The 18,159-nt window shown below is 33.4% G+C and overlaps 1 protein-coding gene across 12 annotated transcripts in view; it reads left to right on the top strand.

Moving 5' to 3' along the window:
* The window catches only part of cntn5 (contactin 5), a 444,462-nt gene that overhangs the window by 371,604 nt on the left and 54,699 nt on the right, over nucleotides 1–18,159 (top strand). For 6 of the 12 annotated variants that reach the window (XM_073928910.1, XM_073928907.1, XM_073928905.1 and 3 more), the window contains 3 exon segments: nucleotides 4,925–5,052; nucleotides 8,176–8,351; nucleotides 17,678–17,798. In XM_073928910.1, the coding sequence (XP_073785011.1) occupies nucleotides 4,925–5,052; nucleotides 8,176–8,351; nucleotides 17,678–17,798 (425 nt within the window). 12 annotated transcript variants of the gene reach the window in all.

Genomic DNA, 18,159 nt, shown 5'->3' with positions numbered 1-18,159 from the left:
TGTTTTACATGTTATAACACTTAATTAGATTAATGTCATTGAAGTCCTTTGACTGCTGAGTATGAATTGTTTGTTTTGATTGAAATTGTGTGCATGTGTGTCTCTTATAACATAGTTTTATAATTATTTGATGGTACTACTCTTCATTTAACATGTACACAATGACATCAGCTATATTATATAACTGCCGGTTAACTATGCTTATATATAATATAACTTTAACTGTTAAAAGCTGTAGTTACTATTTAATGAGTTGAAGTGAAGTTTATTTATAAACTGATTTCGAGAGGATCATGTGCTTACAATGTCTTGCAGCCGTCCACGCATTATTCAATTTATGATTAACAAATCAGACGTTTCCTAAGCCACTATAAAAACCCCAAGTTCCATATAACAGCCATCTTCGTTTTGAAGAATCCCCCCTTCCACCCCTACTTTCCTAGATCGGTGGCACAGTGGCCCAGTGGTTAGCACTGTTGCCTCACAGCACGAACGTCACTGGTTGTAGTGCGTACCAAGCCAGCCGATGTTTCTGTGCGGAGTTTACACATTCTCCCCATGCTCACGTGGGTTTCCCCCAGGTCCCCCGGTTTCCTCACACCATCCAAAAACATGCAATTTAAGATAATTGACTAATCCAAATCGGCGCCATAGACATGCTCCTAGTAAGTAGTTACCTCTTAAGAGCAATCACTATCTGTTCATTAGCTACTTCAGTAGAGGAGTTCTCTAGATCTGCCTGAGCTCAAACTCACTTCTCGCCTTGCAAACGGGAGGGAGCCCCAGGCTCGAGGATCTTATGGGCTTAAGGCTCTCTCCCGGGACAGTGTGCCAAGCAAGCTTCATAATCAGTCATCAGCTAAGTGTGAACTGTTGAAATGTCATGTACATGGTGCAATGACAATATATAGCTATTCATTCATTCATTCATTCATTTTCCTTTGGCTTAGTCCCTTATTTATCAGGGGTCACCACAGTGAGGGGGAAAAACATAAACTATTCCAACATATGTTTTACCTGTTTTCCTTTTTATCTTTTATGCCCCTCCAGCCACAAGCCGGTACTGGAAAACATATGAATATACTATCTAAAGTCTTATGTAAAGGAAACTGAACTAAAAAATAATGATACCAATATTAAAAAAACTAAACTAACTGCCTGAATGAATCACAACAAAACTCGACTAAAAAGAAGCAGGTCTGCTGTCAGAGTGTAAAGGCAAAGAGTTCACTTTTCCATCTATTTAATGAGGTCTAAGTTTGATTCTCTTTAAAAAAAAATGTCTGAAGTGTGAACAACTTTGATGTTGAAGTGAGATAATAACTTTTTTAGTGCATTCACTTTGTGACACTTTAGGTGATGGCTTTTTAAGAGCTATAATAAACTGAAAGCCTGTTGCTCAGTTCTCAGGTGGCTTCTTTAGATCGAGACTCTCTCTTTTTTTTTAAACTCTCCATTGTGTCTTCTCTGGACCTCAGACAAGAAATGACTTCTGTCTTTGTCTGAAGTTAATTCATTATATGAGGGCAGCACAGAGGTGCTCTGTGAAACTGTTCTCAGAGCAGTGAATGAGAGCGGATGATAAGATAAAAGTAAGACTCTAGTTATCTCTGTTAAATTCAATTTGCTTTCCTGCTCTCTCTTGGTTTCGCAAAGAAAGAAATGTCATTAGGAGTATATCTCATCTTGACTTCAAATTAACAGTATTCCGATTAAGGACGTTTTTGACGAGTCGCATATTTGGATGAGCATATTAATCATTCTAATGCTAGCTAGATATTTCAGTTTAAGAGTCATCTGTAACTTAAGCGAATGATTTAGATGGGTATTATCATTTTTACTGTTACAATTAAGAGCCCTTTCAATGCTTTGAACAGTTAATTGGTTAATTTCTGTTGATAGCCATCGACGCGGCTAATCCTCATGAACAGATACTATCAGTCAATTAACATTTTAAATGACTCTATTGACAACATTATCTGTAAATCTAGATGTTAAAATAACAATAAAGGACAAGAATTGTTCGGAAAAGCCTACTTTTTGTTGGCTCATTTGTTTTTTTGTGCTTGCTTTTTAAAATGAAAGTTTAAATGGTGTTTCTTTCTTTCTTTCTTTCTTTGCTTCTCTCTTTCTTTTTTTCTTTCTTACTTTTTCTTTCTTCCTTTTTTCTTTCTTTATTTCATTTTAATTATACATACAATGCTTTTATTTCAGTTTTAAATCATGACGTTGGTCATTACTGTCCTTTTTGCTCACAGAGTAAGACAGACTGTTCATACTTTTACACATTGTTCCAGACTTGAACCTTCGTTTTTTAGTTTTTTTTTTTTTTTTTTTTTTGTGTCTTTTGGAGACAACTTTTCTACTTAATGTTTTATTTGTGAGGTTAAATATGTTAAGAGGAAACATTTTAAATGTCAGCTTCTTCATTTTGTATCAGATCAAGATAAAATGTCGGTATATAGTGCTAACATAAATCAAATGCGAGTTACAATTTGTTAGCAGTTTTTGATAAGTGTAAGGTTTTTATGAAAATTATTTGGTTGTTCTCCTATTTGTTTGTTTGTTTGTTTGTTTGTTTCTTTCTTTCTTTCTTTTTTTCTTTCTAATTATACATACTACATTATAATAACCTACCAAATCTGTATTAACTCAAATCTTTCTTTAATTATTTATGTTTGTTTGTTTGTTTGTTTGTTTGTTTGTTTCTTTCTTTCTTTCTTTCTTTCTTTCTTTCTTTCTTTCTTTCTTTCTTTCTTTCTTTCTTTCTTTCTTTCTTTCTTTCTTATACAGTACATTTATTGTTCAGATATATTGTTTTATATTGTGCATTACTTTGTTTGTTCGTTCCTTCGTTCATACCCTTTATTCCGTCATTCCTTTGTTCCTTCGATTCCTTCATTCCTTCGTTTATTCAATAGTTCATGTTTGCTTGCGTGAAAATATTTGGATAAGGTTTTTTCTGTAGAATTAAAGTAATAAGAATGAAATTAAATGTAAATATGGATATAAAATATTATTATTAAATAATTGGATAGAATGGTTTCAATAAGATTATATTTACCGTTCATTCATTCATTCATTCATTCATTGTATGGAATATGCATGTATTTAAGCATTAATGTAGTGTTGCTACATTAGATGAACTGAAAATATTTGCTTACAAACTATGAAAGGAATTAATATAATGTTTAACCTTCCTGTCATGCTTAGGTCAAATCTGACCGATTAACAACATAAAACACTGATAAATATTGTGTTTTAAATCTGATTGGTTTAGGGTCTTGTAATATATTCCATACTTACTGTATAAACATATAAAAACACGTATAAAAATATAAAACCTCACCTCTTTCATTGAATTTTGTGTGTTTTAATCAGCCTTGTTACACATGTGGTGTTCCCGATCAAAAGTGAAATGAATAGGAAATGAATGGGTATCCAGACTATATTCAACCAATATCCCCATACACAACACCAGTGTTGGGGAAAGTCACCTTTAAAAGTAATGCATTACAATATTGAATTACTGTCCAAAAAAAAAAACTAATTGTGGTACATGGGTACTTTTTATGGTAAGTAATGCATTTTGTTACTTTTAAGTAACTTTTTCTTACCTGACTGAGGCTTGATCTCTCTCAGAGCTGTTTTGTACAGTAGAGAAGCTCAGCAATTAACAATGCACTGTATAACCTACACTTTCATTTACCTTCAAGAACACACAGAAAAAATATAATTTAAGATAATGTTATGTTTTGGGAACTTCCTGATGGCTATATTGTACATGCTGTACAAATTAATGGATAAGCTTGGATGAAAATATCATGGTTTCACAATATCACGGTATTGTGATTACCGCTCTTAAATAGATTCTTTTTAAATGTCTGGGTAAAAAAAAAAAAAATAAAAAATTTCCCCCTTTAAAAAACGATGTTTTTTTTTATTTTTTTGAAAGATTTAAAATATTTCGGAGCAGTAAACATGTCAGGCAAAATAATGAAAATGAATCATAAACTTCTGCTGTGTTCATTAGTTTAAACACACAGATTTCTTTACATTTTAAAACAGCATCTTTGGATATCTTTTCTGCTGAAGATACTGTTCTAAAAAACTACAAAAAAAGAAAGAAAAGAAAGTAAATAAAAAAAATCTCATACATACCAAGAATGGTATTACAAAAAATCTTGGCGGTTTTAAAACCTCGACTTTTACCGCGGTATACCTTGAACGGTTATCATCCCATGCCCTGTTTAAAGCAAAGTCTTTGCTACTTTTGCACATATTGTCTTATTAGTTACGTAAAATCACTTTTTATTGAGACAATCCCGTTTTCTTTTTCTTGGATGCATTCAAAATAATGAGAATACTTCCATCACAGAAATGTAAGGCTGTGGCCTGTCATCTTGGTTTTTGTCTGTTTTTGTCTGGCAAATTTTCTCATTGAGTGCGTGATTCAAATGCTAATTAGAATGCTAATTAGATTAAATGCTAATTCGTTAAAATAAAAAGTAACTTGAATTACGTTTTTTTTTTAAAGTTACTCAGATATTATTTCTTAATTTTTAAAAGTTATGAGTTACTCTACTCATTAGTTAGAAAAGTAATATTATTACATACATGAATGCGACAGAAGAGTTATTTCAATTTAAACTCCCAAAAATGTTTGTATTTTATGTTCTGAGTATTACTTGACTATAAACATAGCTCTAAATGTTTACCTTACTTACATGATAATCAATGATATTCTACAGAATGCCATACAGTTCTAAAATATTGGTAATTATGCATTACCTTTGGTGCTCATCTCGTCATCAGTCACGTTTTCATTTTAATTAGTTTTTGATATTGTGCTAATTAGTTGATTTCACCTTTTTGAAGAAGTGTGTGAATATTTGCCATTCTAAATGAACTGTGTTTTTAACAGGATCATGTTACTTCGGAACAACACCCTGCGCATCATTAACTCCAGTCGCTCGGATGAGGGAAGCTACGTGTGCCGTGCAGAAAACCAGTTTGGATCAGCAGAGCTGACCACTGTGCTTCTGGTGAAAGGTAGGAGACCCTTATAGTAACCTCAGCTCACGGTTAACCACACCAGAGCAAACAGACACCTATTGACTGAGCCGGACGGAAGAAAAAGCTCATTGCAGCTTATCAGGCGTGAAGATGTTTGTTTGGGCTGCTCAAGACACAAGAGCATTTACTGTCTCCAAGGACAGCTGTTGTTGAGGAGGTTGTCCCCTACCAAGAAAGCAGATAATAACTTGAAGGCATGGGACAAATTGTGTTGATTTTATCTCTGCTGGCAGATGTGAGTATTTGTTGAAGGGTTCCCGAGAGATAGACAAATTTCTTAAAATGTTGCATGCAAGATTACTATGGACAATAAACTAACAAGTACAGTGAATAAAATATTGTTAGAACTCATAGGAGTATTAAAGCAGACAAAAAGTAGTTTACAATTTCATCAAGTCAGAAAACATATATATGAGGTGTGCATTAGCTCAAGGGCACAGATTGTGTGCCTTAGTGTCCCACCAGTAATGATATATAGCCATATCATACTGCTACGAGTGTGATATTGCGTTTATACAACAGTTTGACGACATAATATATGTATCAAAATCTAACCCAGAGAGTCTCAAAAAACCTTTTGTACAAGGAACTACTTTCTTCCGCCATTCATTCACATCTGCAGCTAACAGTCAGAACAGCAGAAACCGTTGCTAATTCACAAACATAAGTTTAGAGCTGGTATTTGAATGATTCTCTAGCGTAATGTCTAAAATGATAAAAAAAATTATAACTCTGATCACATTTTAAGATTACAAGGCTGAACGTCATGAAATACCATCTGCCTACAGATTTCTCAGTATTTCTCCTTTGCAATCGGGATTTCGCAATAGTTAACTCTATAAAAGGCAAAGCAAAGCAAACACGTATATAGACAGCACAACAACATACAAAATGGGAGAGATTCACTTAGAATGTCACTTACCTGTTCCATAATAATTTAAGTAGCTGTAGTTTGAAATTCATGCTGCAAGATGCTGACTTTTTTTTTCTCTATGGATGTTTTATGCAGTTTCTGTCCCCATCTTTTGGCAGAACCAGTGCTTTATTTGTGAATTGCGAGGTCCCGAAACAGATCGTGGTAACTGATCTGGCATGTTACCTGAGGATGTAGAGGTGCTGCGCACAAAAGAGGAGAGGGGGTGGGGTGGATGGCGGAAGGGTGTCGCACATACGAAAGGGAGTGGATCGGTGATGTTGCGGACGAAAGTTAAGAGGGTTGGGGAGTTGTGGAAGAACGTAAAAGTGAACAGCGGACATGGGAGGAGGGCGGTTGAGGAGGGGGATCGGTAAAATGAGGTGCCGACCAGATTTCAGAGGTGCCGGATCCAGCTTGTTCTGGCACAAATTAAGCCCTGGGCAGAACTTCAACCGTCAGCACCGATGTGCTGAATCTCCGAAATTATAAATATTTTATAATAGGCGCTATTCTTATAAATAAACTGCATAGTTGCAATCCAAACAACAACATTCTCGCCTAAAACGGTCTTAAAAGTACATTATTTTGTCCAACAGCTGCAATATGTGTCAAACTGTAGTCAGTTTATTTCTATGCATGTCATGTCGAAAGAAAATCACAATAACTACAATTCACAAACTAAATTATTAACATAAATTAATGAAAAATTAAATAAATAAGTTGACATGGTTAATAATGGTATAGTTCCTGATACAGTAATAATACAGACAGATTTTTATGTCACCATGCATTATAAAACTAAAAAAAAAAAAAAAAAACATCCGTGTGCAAAATCTTGATTTTTAATCACTATACATATATTATACATAGACATTACAATAGTCTACATAAAGCAAGTAAACAAACAAACAAAAAAATGTCAATTTAAACACTTAAATCTGTAAAAAAAAAAAAAAAAAAAAAAAAAAAAAAGTATTAAATTAACCTAATCTATTTGTGTTGGGACAACATGAAGGAATTGTGTGGAACCCATAATTTTTACAGTGTACATGACACAGTCATATCTAATAGCTCATAGTAACACTTGTTAGCTACCTCTTAGCGGATATTTTTTTTTACCTATGTGTGAGTTGATCCCCATTGGTTTTTGGAATTACACAAAGGAATGAAGGCTCTGGAAAATGTCTCAGAGTTCCTATAGTTTCCATGTTTGAGGGTAGTGCACTTATTTTGAACTGTAAACTGTTAAAACTGACTGGAACTAATTGATTTCGTCACACACCATCCAGCCAATCAGAATCAAGAATTTCAACAGAATAAATACAATATTATATTCAGATTTGTATATGAGCAATATCACACTCGTAGCAGTGTGAAATGGCGCTATATGGGCACTATGTGACACACTGCTACGAGTGAGATATTGCACTTACAGTATACAAACGTTGATGGCATAATCGTGGATATAAAAAAATAAAATCAAACAAGGAGCGTCTCAAAATCTCCACTACCAGATAATATGGTATAAATACATCTACAAAATTCAAAAGAGAAAGGTCGACTTAAAATGCCACTTTCCTGTTTTGTAATGAATGATCTCAGCTGTAGTTTGAAATTTATGCAAAAAAAATATATTTTTACTCCCCAAAGACTTTTTTGCGGTCTCTGTCACCATCTTGGGGCAGAACGTCAACCGTCTTTGCTCTGCTTAGTATTACAGGAGGATGGCCGCCAATGTACTAAATCTCCAAAATTATGACCATTTAAAATAGGCGCTATCCTTATAAATAAACTGCTTAGCAGTTCTAAACATCTACATTCTCACCTAAAAAAAAGCCTCAAAAATGCATTATGTTGTTCAACAGCTGCAGTTTTAGTCAAACTGTAGTGCTCTGCTTGCCACTTGTGCGGGCGGAGTAGTACACAATGGTGAAAAGGCTGTATGAGTGCTGATATTGCTTTACTATATCACGACTATCAGCCAGTCAGATTTGAGAACTAGACAGAACTGTTGTATAATGAAACACATGGCTATTTGAATGACATTGCTAACATACCATAACAAATTTTACAACTCCTCAGTCTAAAAAAGATAATTTTGGAATTTTTTTCTGTTCTTCAAATGATCTTCAGTGTGATATGATTGTTGTGTACTGATGAAGAGAATGTCGCCTGTGTTTCAGAGCCCATGCGGGTGGAGTTGAGCCCCCTGCGGGTGGAGGTGACGGTGGGAGAGAGTGTGGTGCTCAGCTGTAAAGTCACTCATGACCCTTCGCTGGACGTGTCCTTCCTCTGGCTGCTGAACAACCAACCGCTCAACACACAGCAGGATGGAGGACACTTTGAGTACATCCAAACAGTAAGAGGTTTCACCACAGCTCTGTTCATAATGTAGGTCACATACAGTTGAAGTCAGAATTGTTAGTCCCCCTTTGGCTTTTTCTTTTCTTTTTTTAATATATCCTAAATGACGTTGAACAGAGCAAGGAAATTTTCACTGTATGTCTGATAATATTTTTTCTTCTGGAGAAAGTCGTGTTTGATTTATTTTGGCTAGAATAAAAGTTTTTATTTAAAAAAAAAAAAAATTTTAAGGTCAAAATTATTAGCCCCTTTAAGCTTTTTTTTTTTTTGATAGTCTACAGAACAAAGCATCGTTATACAATAACTTGCCTAATTACCCTAACCTGCCTAGTTAACCTAATTAACCTAGTTAAGCCTTTAAATGTCACTTTAAGCTGTATAGAAGAGTCTTAAAAAAACATCCAGTCAAATATTATTTATTGTCATCATGGTAAAAAAATAAAATAAATCAGTTATTAGAAATGAGTTATTAAAACTATTATGCTTAGAAATGTGTTGAAAAAAAAAATCTGCTCTCCGTTAAACAGTGGTATTGTTAGATATTAACAGTGGGGTTAATAATTCAGGGCGGCTAATAATTCTGACTTCAACTGTATATCAGAACTTTCCAAACTTTTCAGCCTATGACTTCTAAAATAACAACGTCATTAAGTCACAACCCCCTCTATCGTGAGCGTTTATTATAAATATACAAACAATGCACACAACTGAGCACACACATGCACACACCAATAGGAATATATAAACACAAGCATATTAACAACACTAAAAAAAAATTAAATGTCTAACTTTCATGTAATTGCGTAGTAATTTATCCATTTGTTTAATATTAACATTAACCTCACCTAATGAGATGAGTGAACACAATATTTGGAGCACAGCAAGTCCATTATTTTGGAGTCTTGGTTTAATTTTGAACTGTAAATCTTTCTCCAAGTTCAGTGATGACCTGTATTTACTTTTAATGTACGTGAGTGTCTAAAATAGGTCAGATAGTTTTCGGTGTCAAAATTGATCTGCTGCAATTGATGATATTGCTTTGTTATTAATCTAACTTAGAGGTACAGTATTGGATTGTGTTCAGAAACATGTTGTGCTGGTTGAAAGTCTCTTCACATTCCAATAGTAATGATTAAAGTAAATGATCTAAATGTATTTATATGTATTTTTATATTCTGGGTAAGACATAAGACTAAAAAATCCAATTATAAGTCGTCCAATTAAAACTTGTCAGGTCAGCAATTCCCAAAATTCTGATAAGTAGCCCAAACTGTCTGTCAACAAATGTAGATTTTTATCTGCGCACTCCTGTTTACGCAGACAGACATGCAGGGACCTTTTACAGCATCAATAATGTAGATTTTTATAAGTAAATAGCGCTATTCCGCCTAGCCTGCTTTACTAAGGTGAAGTTGCTTTTATATTCACATTGGTTCATTTTTGAACAATGACAACCTATGATGTGGTCCCTATATTGATTACCTTGCTACTTTGAATATTCAGTCTAAAATAGCATGAAAGTATGGCTTAGTAATATAGGCTGATTTATACTTCTGCATCGTTGGCGTGACCCATGGCGACTGCCTTGCGCATAGCCATGCATTGAGAGTATACATCTGCTCGCTGTTTGTGTTGCTCTGCAACAAATCTCTAGCTGGCAGTGAGTTTTTTTGTTGCTCTGTGTCGAGTTTTTTTGCAGGTGATTGTTTTTTTCTTTACGCTTCAAGTAGCTGAAACTCACTCATTCAAAGGCGGGACCCGGCAGACGTGTAACAACTTTAATCATAAGGTAAACACAAAATTAAATTTTGTATCTCGAGTTTCTTTACCGGACTCGACACTTGTATACACCTGCTCCATCGGGCTTGCGGCTCTCAGGACCGCTTACGCTACCCAAGCTGACCAATCACAGAGCTTGCGCTACCTGTCATTGCACCGAGCAGTTACATTTTTTGAGAGGTGCGCATCAGCCTCGGCATCCACTTAAACGCTGTACCGGAGACCAGCGATCCTTGGATGCATAAAATATTGCACATTATGACAAGTTTTGGGTCCCACTTTATATTAAGTGGCCTTAACTAATATGTACTTACACAGGAATTAATAGTTTGTTACAATGTACTTATTGTATAAATACATGTATTTACTGTGTACTTATGCTTGAATAAATACGTGTATGTAAATACATCTGTAATTAACCTTTGTATTTACATTTGTAAATACACTGTTGACCATCCCTTACACCTTAACCCACTCTTAAACCTACCCATGCCACCAAACCTGTCCATAACCCAGCCTCTATCCCAACTCAAAAGCACCACAAGTGTTCTCAAATACATTATAAACACAGTAAGTACATTGTATTTATTTTTTGATGTAAGTACATAGTACTTAAGGACACTTAATATAAAGTGGGACCAAGTTTTGTTTGCTACACAAATGAAAACGTGCTAGATATAATACAGTTTTTTGTTTGGAGTTGTAGTATTATAAAGTACTACAAAGTTTTCTAACTGGCGAATGACATGATCTAGTGCAGGGCCATTCAATTGGCAGCCCGCGGGCTGAACCCGGCCCCCGAGGAAATTTGTTCTGGCCCTCCAAATAGTGTGACCAAGACATCAAAAATAAATTTAGTTCAGTCGAAAAACGGCCGCTATATGAAGTGACGTGCGTCACTTTATATTCTCCAGAGCAGGTTATCTTTAGAGAGTAAGTTGCTATGGCTACTTAACATACCCAGAAGTTACCTCCGATTTTGGAACCAAAGCTGAGGTTATCCACATACTTACTCTCAAACTTACCTGGGTATGTCACATAACCTGCTTTCTGGAACAGCCCCCTGATCTAGTGAGTCTCTGTCATCTTTAAAATTTGTGTTGCTTATTTCAGGACGCCTGACTTTGGACGGCAGGACAGGGACTGTTTTCAAAGCTAACGATAACATTTTGGCAGATCATCTACTGCCCCTCGAAACACCCTTTGGACTGCAATCCAGTGGGGAAAAAAAGATCATAAAGCTGATGGCTTTTTATTTATGTGTCTTTTTAAAAAATGTAAGTAATAACTACTATTTTTGATATTTTGTTGGTTATTAATGAATATATTAATTTAAACCATTTAATAAAATGTATTTGATTTTTGAAAAACACAAAGCGACCCTCCTTTTCCCATTGGATCCCAATCCTCAATTTGGGAACGACTTACCACTAAAAAAATAATTATTTATAGCATTTACTTCATTTTTTAAGGTAACTGCTTGCAAACAGTTAATATGGGCCGAATTTAAACAAATTAAATTTAATAATGATTTAATAATCAATTTTTAAATAAAATTTAAAGCCCATATAAGTTGTTTGCAACCACATACCTTAAAAAAAGGAAATCAAATGAATAATTTTTTTCAGTGTTCCAAGCAGTGTTCCAAGCAAATATTTAGTAAATTTAGCTTCTTTAAAAAAAAAATGTTAAATATATTTTCAAGTATGCTTTTTTTTTTTTTTTTTTTTTTTTGCGCGAACAGTATCCAACTCTTCAATAGATTTTCAGTCTGAACAGATGGAGTCACAGTTACTTATTTTAGGGATGCCACATTGCACCAAATCCTGCTTTAACTGCAGTGAGAATCAATGGAGTGAAAGGTCAGCCAGGACCGTATGTCATCATGATGAAAGACCCGCTGTGAATCACACCATCATGTTTATCAGAGTCTCAGAGAAGCAGCAGCTCCACACACTGATTAGAGCATCAACAGCCACAAAATCAGCAGTGACGTGGCTTCACATGCACACACACACAAACACAGTCCAGACTCAATGGAAATATATTCCACAGCCTATTTTTTTTTTTCCAAAAACGTCAAATACGTTGCTTTTGAGATTGTGGTGCTTGTCATACAGTGTATCCGGAAAGTTTTTATAACGCTTCACTTCAGCCTCAAGTCTTTTTGAATATGATGCCACAAGCTTGGCACACCTGTCTATGGGAATCTTTGCCCATTCCTCTTTGCAGTACCTCTCAAGCTCTATCAGGTTGGATGGGAAGCGACGGTGTACAGCCATTTTCAGATCTCTCCAGAGATGTTCAATAGAATTTAGGTTTGGGCTCTGGCTGGGCCACTCAAGGACATTCACCGAGTTGTTGTGAAACCACTCCATTTATATTTTGGCGGTGTGCTTTGGGTCATTATCCTGCTGGAAGATGAACCGATACCCCAGTCTGAGGTCAGGCGCACTCTGAAGCAGGTTTTCATTCAGAGTGTCTCTGTACATTGCTGCATTCATCTTTCCCTCTATCCTGACTAGTCTTTCAGTTTCTGCTGCTGAAAACATCCCCATAGCCTGATGCTGCCACCACCACCACAATACTTTACTATAGGGATAGTATTAGCCTGATGATGAGCGGTGCCTGGTTTTCTCCATATGTAACACCTGGCATTCACTCCAAAGGGTTCAGTGTATTCTCATCAGACCAGAGAATTTTGTTTCTTATGGTCTGAGAGTCCTTCAGATATCTTTTGGCAAATTCCAGGCAGGGATTGGCATACATCTGGCTACTCTGGCCTGCAGGCCTGATTGATGGATTGCTGCACAGATGGTTGTCCTTCTGTAAGGTTCTTCTCTCTCCACAGAAGAATGCTGGAGCTCAGACAGAGTTTTATCAGGTTATTGATCACCGACCTGATGGCTTTTTCGGTTTTCCCAATTTGCTCAGTAAAGCTCCCCGCATATGTCAGTGGACATGGGATGTGTAGCTGAGTTGACCGCGATGACGGGGTTTAAGTCTTGTAAACAACGCTTCCAGAAGCCATAAAACAAAAGCAAAAAAATAAATAAACAACAGACTAAAACGTGGTGAAATCACATAACCGAGAATGCTTTTCTTTTTCTAGATTGCTTTTGAAAACACTACCAGTTGGGTTTAGGTCGGCTGAAGGTTATATTGCACCCTTTGGTGGATTTACATGAGAAAAGGACTTGCGAGAGAAATTTGAGATCATCAAAAAGCATACACTGTGGTCTCTGGTGGATTTGAAAAACTCAGAGCTTATGTACCTCCAGTTACAAAATTCGATGTTCCCAGAAATGTAGACTTGGGTACGTATCTGCAATGATCCTGGGTTGGACATGTAAACACCTTAAAGCTATTACCATTTGTAATAATTTTTCGATGCAATTTGCAACAAGACACACACACACGGCAGTTTAAGGTGTTTACTTAAAAAGTTCCTTGAAAATTTGCATAATACAATTTTACAATTAATAATCATAACCATAGGCCTAACTCAGTCTGTCCTAAGAAACTGCAGATTTGTGAAGACTGTACAGTATATATTAATTGAAATCTTGATTGTTTTCCAGATTTTTTTGTGTTCATATTTAATATTTAGTTCTTCCCTAATAGTTGAACAACATAATCTTTCATGAAAATCTGTGTTTTATTAAACTCATTAAACACACGCAGGCACTTGTACAGCTATCTTTATGGGGACTTACCATAGACATAGTGATCTGTATACTGTATATTCAATCACTGTACTCCTGAACCCAAACATCACAGGAAACAATAAGCATTTTTACATTTTCAAAAAAATGTCAATATGTGTAATTTATGAGCCATTTTCCTTTTAGAGACCAAAGCAATGTCCCCACAAGGTCAACATTTACTACTATTGGTATTCTCGTGGGAACATTTGGTCCCCAAAACGTTAGAACTACAAGATATGCACACACACAATGATGTGTCTGTCTGGCAAGCTCCAATTGGATTGTCTGACATTGACAATAGCATCAATTATTTGTTGTGTTATTCCGACATGCAGTCACATCGTCTCATGCATGCATTCATGTATCTCCAAACAAATCTTCAGCACCAGCTACAGCTCACGCAATTAAGTTCCGATCGTCTTGCGTCCTTTCCCTATCCGATTATGAGCATATTTAAGTCTTCCCCGGGGCTGACAACATCATTTGGTTCCCTTCACGGCAGCACTGAGCTCCAATCAGCCATCAAACTGTCACTGTTACAGAGTCATTGTGAACTGATGTGCATGGGCCGGTGTGTGCTGTGTTAACCAGGCTTCCGGAGCTTTTATATTTGATTAAGCCACAATGGGTTTAATTGTTAATTGCCACAACAGCTAACTGAGCGCTTGGATTATTTAAAGAGTAATCATTGCTAAATAAGCTGAACAGATAGTTTGTTTATTTGTTTGTTTGCTTGTTTGTTTGTTATTCTATTCTGCCATAAATTAGCTGATGCTTTCATCCAAATCAATGTGAAAATTATTATTATTATTATTATTATTATTATTATTATTATTATTATTATTATTATATAAAATAAGTAATTAATAAAATAGTTAAATTATAATGATAATAATAGATAGAATTAGAATTGTAACAACAACAACAACAACAACCACAATAATAATAATAATAATAACAACAACAACAATAATAATAATAATAAACATTAAAAATAAACATTAATAAGTAATATGCATTATTTTGTTTATTATTTATTTATTTTTATTATTATTGTTTTATTATTATTTTAATATTATTATTTATTTATTTATTTATTTTTTTTTTTTTTGCATTCATTTTTAAGTAAATAATAATATAATTATTAATAACGATAATAATAATAATAAACATTAATAAATAATATGCATTGATTATGTTTATTATTTATTAATGTTTTTTAATATTATTATTATTATTATTATTATTATTATTATTATTATTATTATTATTATTATTACTTTTTTGTTTATTTATGCAATGATTTTTAAGTCATTATTATTATTATTATTATTATTATTATTATTATTATTATTATTATTATTATTATTATTATTATTATTATTATTATTATTATAACAATGTTGTTATTGATGGAATTTTGGTATTTCATAGTTAATATTTATTAATTAATTTTTTTGTCAAATTTAAATGAAACATACAATGTACACATTTACAGTGTTTCTTTTGTCACACTGTACCAGTTTGTGTCTGTATATTTCATTTACAGTACATATTTTTGAAAGGTTTCTTTTTCAATGTTTCAAATCCATACTTCAGCACCACTAACATACACTAAACTGTACAGTTTTACTCATATACCGTATATGTGTTCAATCATTCAATGTGTCTGGTTGTTTATTTGTGTACATTATTCTTCTATACAAGGTTGTGAAAAAGTTTGTCTTTGAAAAATATGTTCTGAATTATGATGTGATTTAAAAAAAAAGGAATATCCAACCATTTCCTCCGTTAAAAAAAAAAAAAAATGTAAATAATGAAAACATGAATTTATCAAATTTTCTGATTTTATTTATTTTTTATTTTTTGGCAATTCATGCTCAATAGTGCATGTTCGTTCATTCTTTCATTCATTCATTCACTCATTTATTTATTTATTTATTTATTTATTTATTTATTTATTTATTTATTTGTTCTTTCACTTATTAATTTAATTTTCGTTTTTTATTTATCCATCCACATACTCATACTCACATAATTTATTCAATTCTATATTAGATGGGGAAAAAAAAACATTTCAATTCAAAAAGTATAGTATACATTTCTCTAAAACTTAATAGTGAAGAGTGTGTTTTATTTTGTAGTTCTGTGCTAATTAAATAGAAGTCTAATAGTAAAAAAAAAAACTGAATTATTATTTTTTTTAGCATGTTGTTCTCGTGTAGCTGTGAAGCTTTTCAGCATCAATGAATACTTTATGAGACACTTGTACCAGGATCTTCTCATGAACCCCACAAAATGTCTGCTCAGCAAACACACTACAGCTCAATTGAATATTCATAGCACATTTTAATTTACATGAAGAAAAAAAAATAGTTAGAGAGAGAGAGAGAAAGAAAGAGAGAGAGAGATTGTTGCTTTTGCAAGTAGTCTATTTTACATTTATTTATTTTTTTTATCGTAAGATAAAACCAGTAACCAAGGGAAGACAACATGGTTTTTCTTTGATTGTTTTGTTTAATATATTGTTTTTACATTTTTGAGTCCCATCATTATTTTGTAAAGATTATTATTATTATTATTATTATTATTATTATTATTATTATTATTATTATTATTATTATTATTATTATTATTATTATTATTATTTATTTTAGGATTTATCTCTTCATAATTATGACAATTCTTCCAACATGCAACAAATTAATAAATAAATAAAAGAAAAAGAATAATGTACTGTATGAAATCATGTATTACATATCAAGTATTACATAAAAAAACAACATTCTTATTTCTCTGTAAAGTTTGAGGTTTGTACATGCTGCTGAATGGAGATGGCTGTATTGACTGTATAATTGTTTAAAAGAAATGTGCTTTATAAAAATATATTACTTGAAATCTACATATTAATGATTATGAATTATAATAATAATGATTAATTAATAAAGAGGATGTAAAGAGGATGTTTTCCATATATTACACACACAAAAAACATTTTTAGTTTAATATTTTTATTTTTATTTTTGTGTTCATTTATTAATTTTAAAGATTTGTTATGTATGTATTATTATTGTTATTTATTTATTTATTTATTTATTTATTGTATTATTGTATTATTCATTTATAGTTGAATTTATTTATTTATTTATTTATTTATTTGTTTGTTTATTTATTTTTTTATTTTTTTATTTATTTATTTATTTATTTATTTATATGATGGTTTCTTTCTTCCTCTACATAACAATTCTGCCAACATGCAAAAGGTAAAGAAAGAAAAAAAAAAAGAAAGAAAGAAAGAAAGAAAATTATATCACACTAAAAATACACTTTTATTAAAATAATTTATATTAATGTTATTATATATATTTTTTTTTTTGATTGTTTGTTTGCTTAATTGACATTTTAAAAATTCTCAGCGTGACTTATAACTCAATTTTTATACTTCTTGTTTTGCTGAGGTGAAATAGAATATTCCTCACAGGCACCACAGATCCACACAGACCATCCATGGCAGACAGTGGCACATGCAGCTGCAGCAGCTGTCTGATTCATGTGCTGTAATTTTAATCAGCCCCTGTACTAAAGAGCTGCCTGTAGACCTTGAATTATTCGCAGTCTCGCCCGGGGCGTTTCTCATTTCCAGAGAAGAGCAGATTGAGGAAAGTAATGGCGCTCGTGCTCTTAAAGCGAACAGCAATCTCTTAATCCACACAAGCCAATAGAGACTGTAGCAGCAGCCCATTGCTCAGGTGTCAAGCACCACGCGGAGGTCTATTTCTCTCTTTACCTCACTTCCCCTGTGTGTGCTCTCTTTCTGCTTTTCCCAACAATTTAGCAGTCCTCCACCGCAGACCTGATGATCAGGAGCATCCTCCTGAAGCATGCTGGGAAATATGGCTGTCGAGCTCAGACCAGCGCTGACAGTGTGCTTGCTGAAGCTGAGCTGCTGGTGCGAGGTGAGTACAATTCGGAAAATTCATAACAATATATGGCAATACAGCATCTTTGCAAACAACATGAACGCCAAGTTGACCCTGTTGACTTTCTGAATACATTTCAGTAGTTTTATTATGCATGAAGCGTAATAGCAAGAGAAGCACAAACATTTATCCCTCTGGTTTATAAAATAAGAATCAGGGTAATTTGTATTTTCTCAGAATAGTTTGTTGTCTATTTTTTTTTTTTTTTAGTTTGAGTGTGCATGTGTCTAAAATTAACATGATATTATTTTTTCAATGCTCTGTACAGGGTCCAGGGTCTTTTAGCTGTATAAATTTCATATATATAAATTTCATATATATATATATATATATATAT

The sequence above is a fragment of the Danio rerio genome, chromosome 18, assembly GCF_049306965.1.
Source record: "Danio rerio strain Tuebingen ecotype United States chromosome 18, GRCz12tu, whole genome shotgun sequence".
NCBI lineage: Eukaryota > Metazoa > Chordata > Actinopteri > Cypriniformes > Danionidae > Danio > Danio rerio.
The sequence above is the reverse complement of the archived record's forward strand: the minus strand, read 5'-3'. Positions and strand labels throughout refer to the sequence as shown.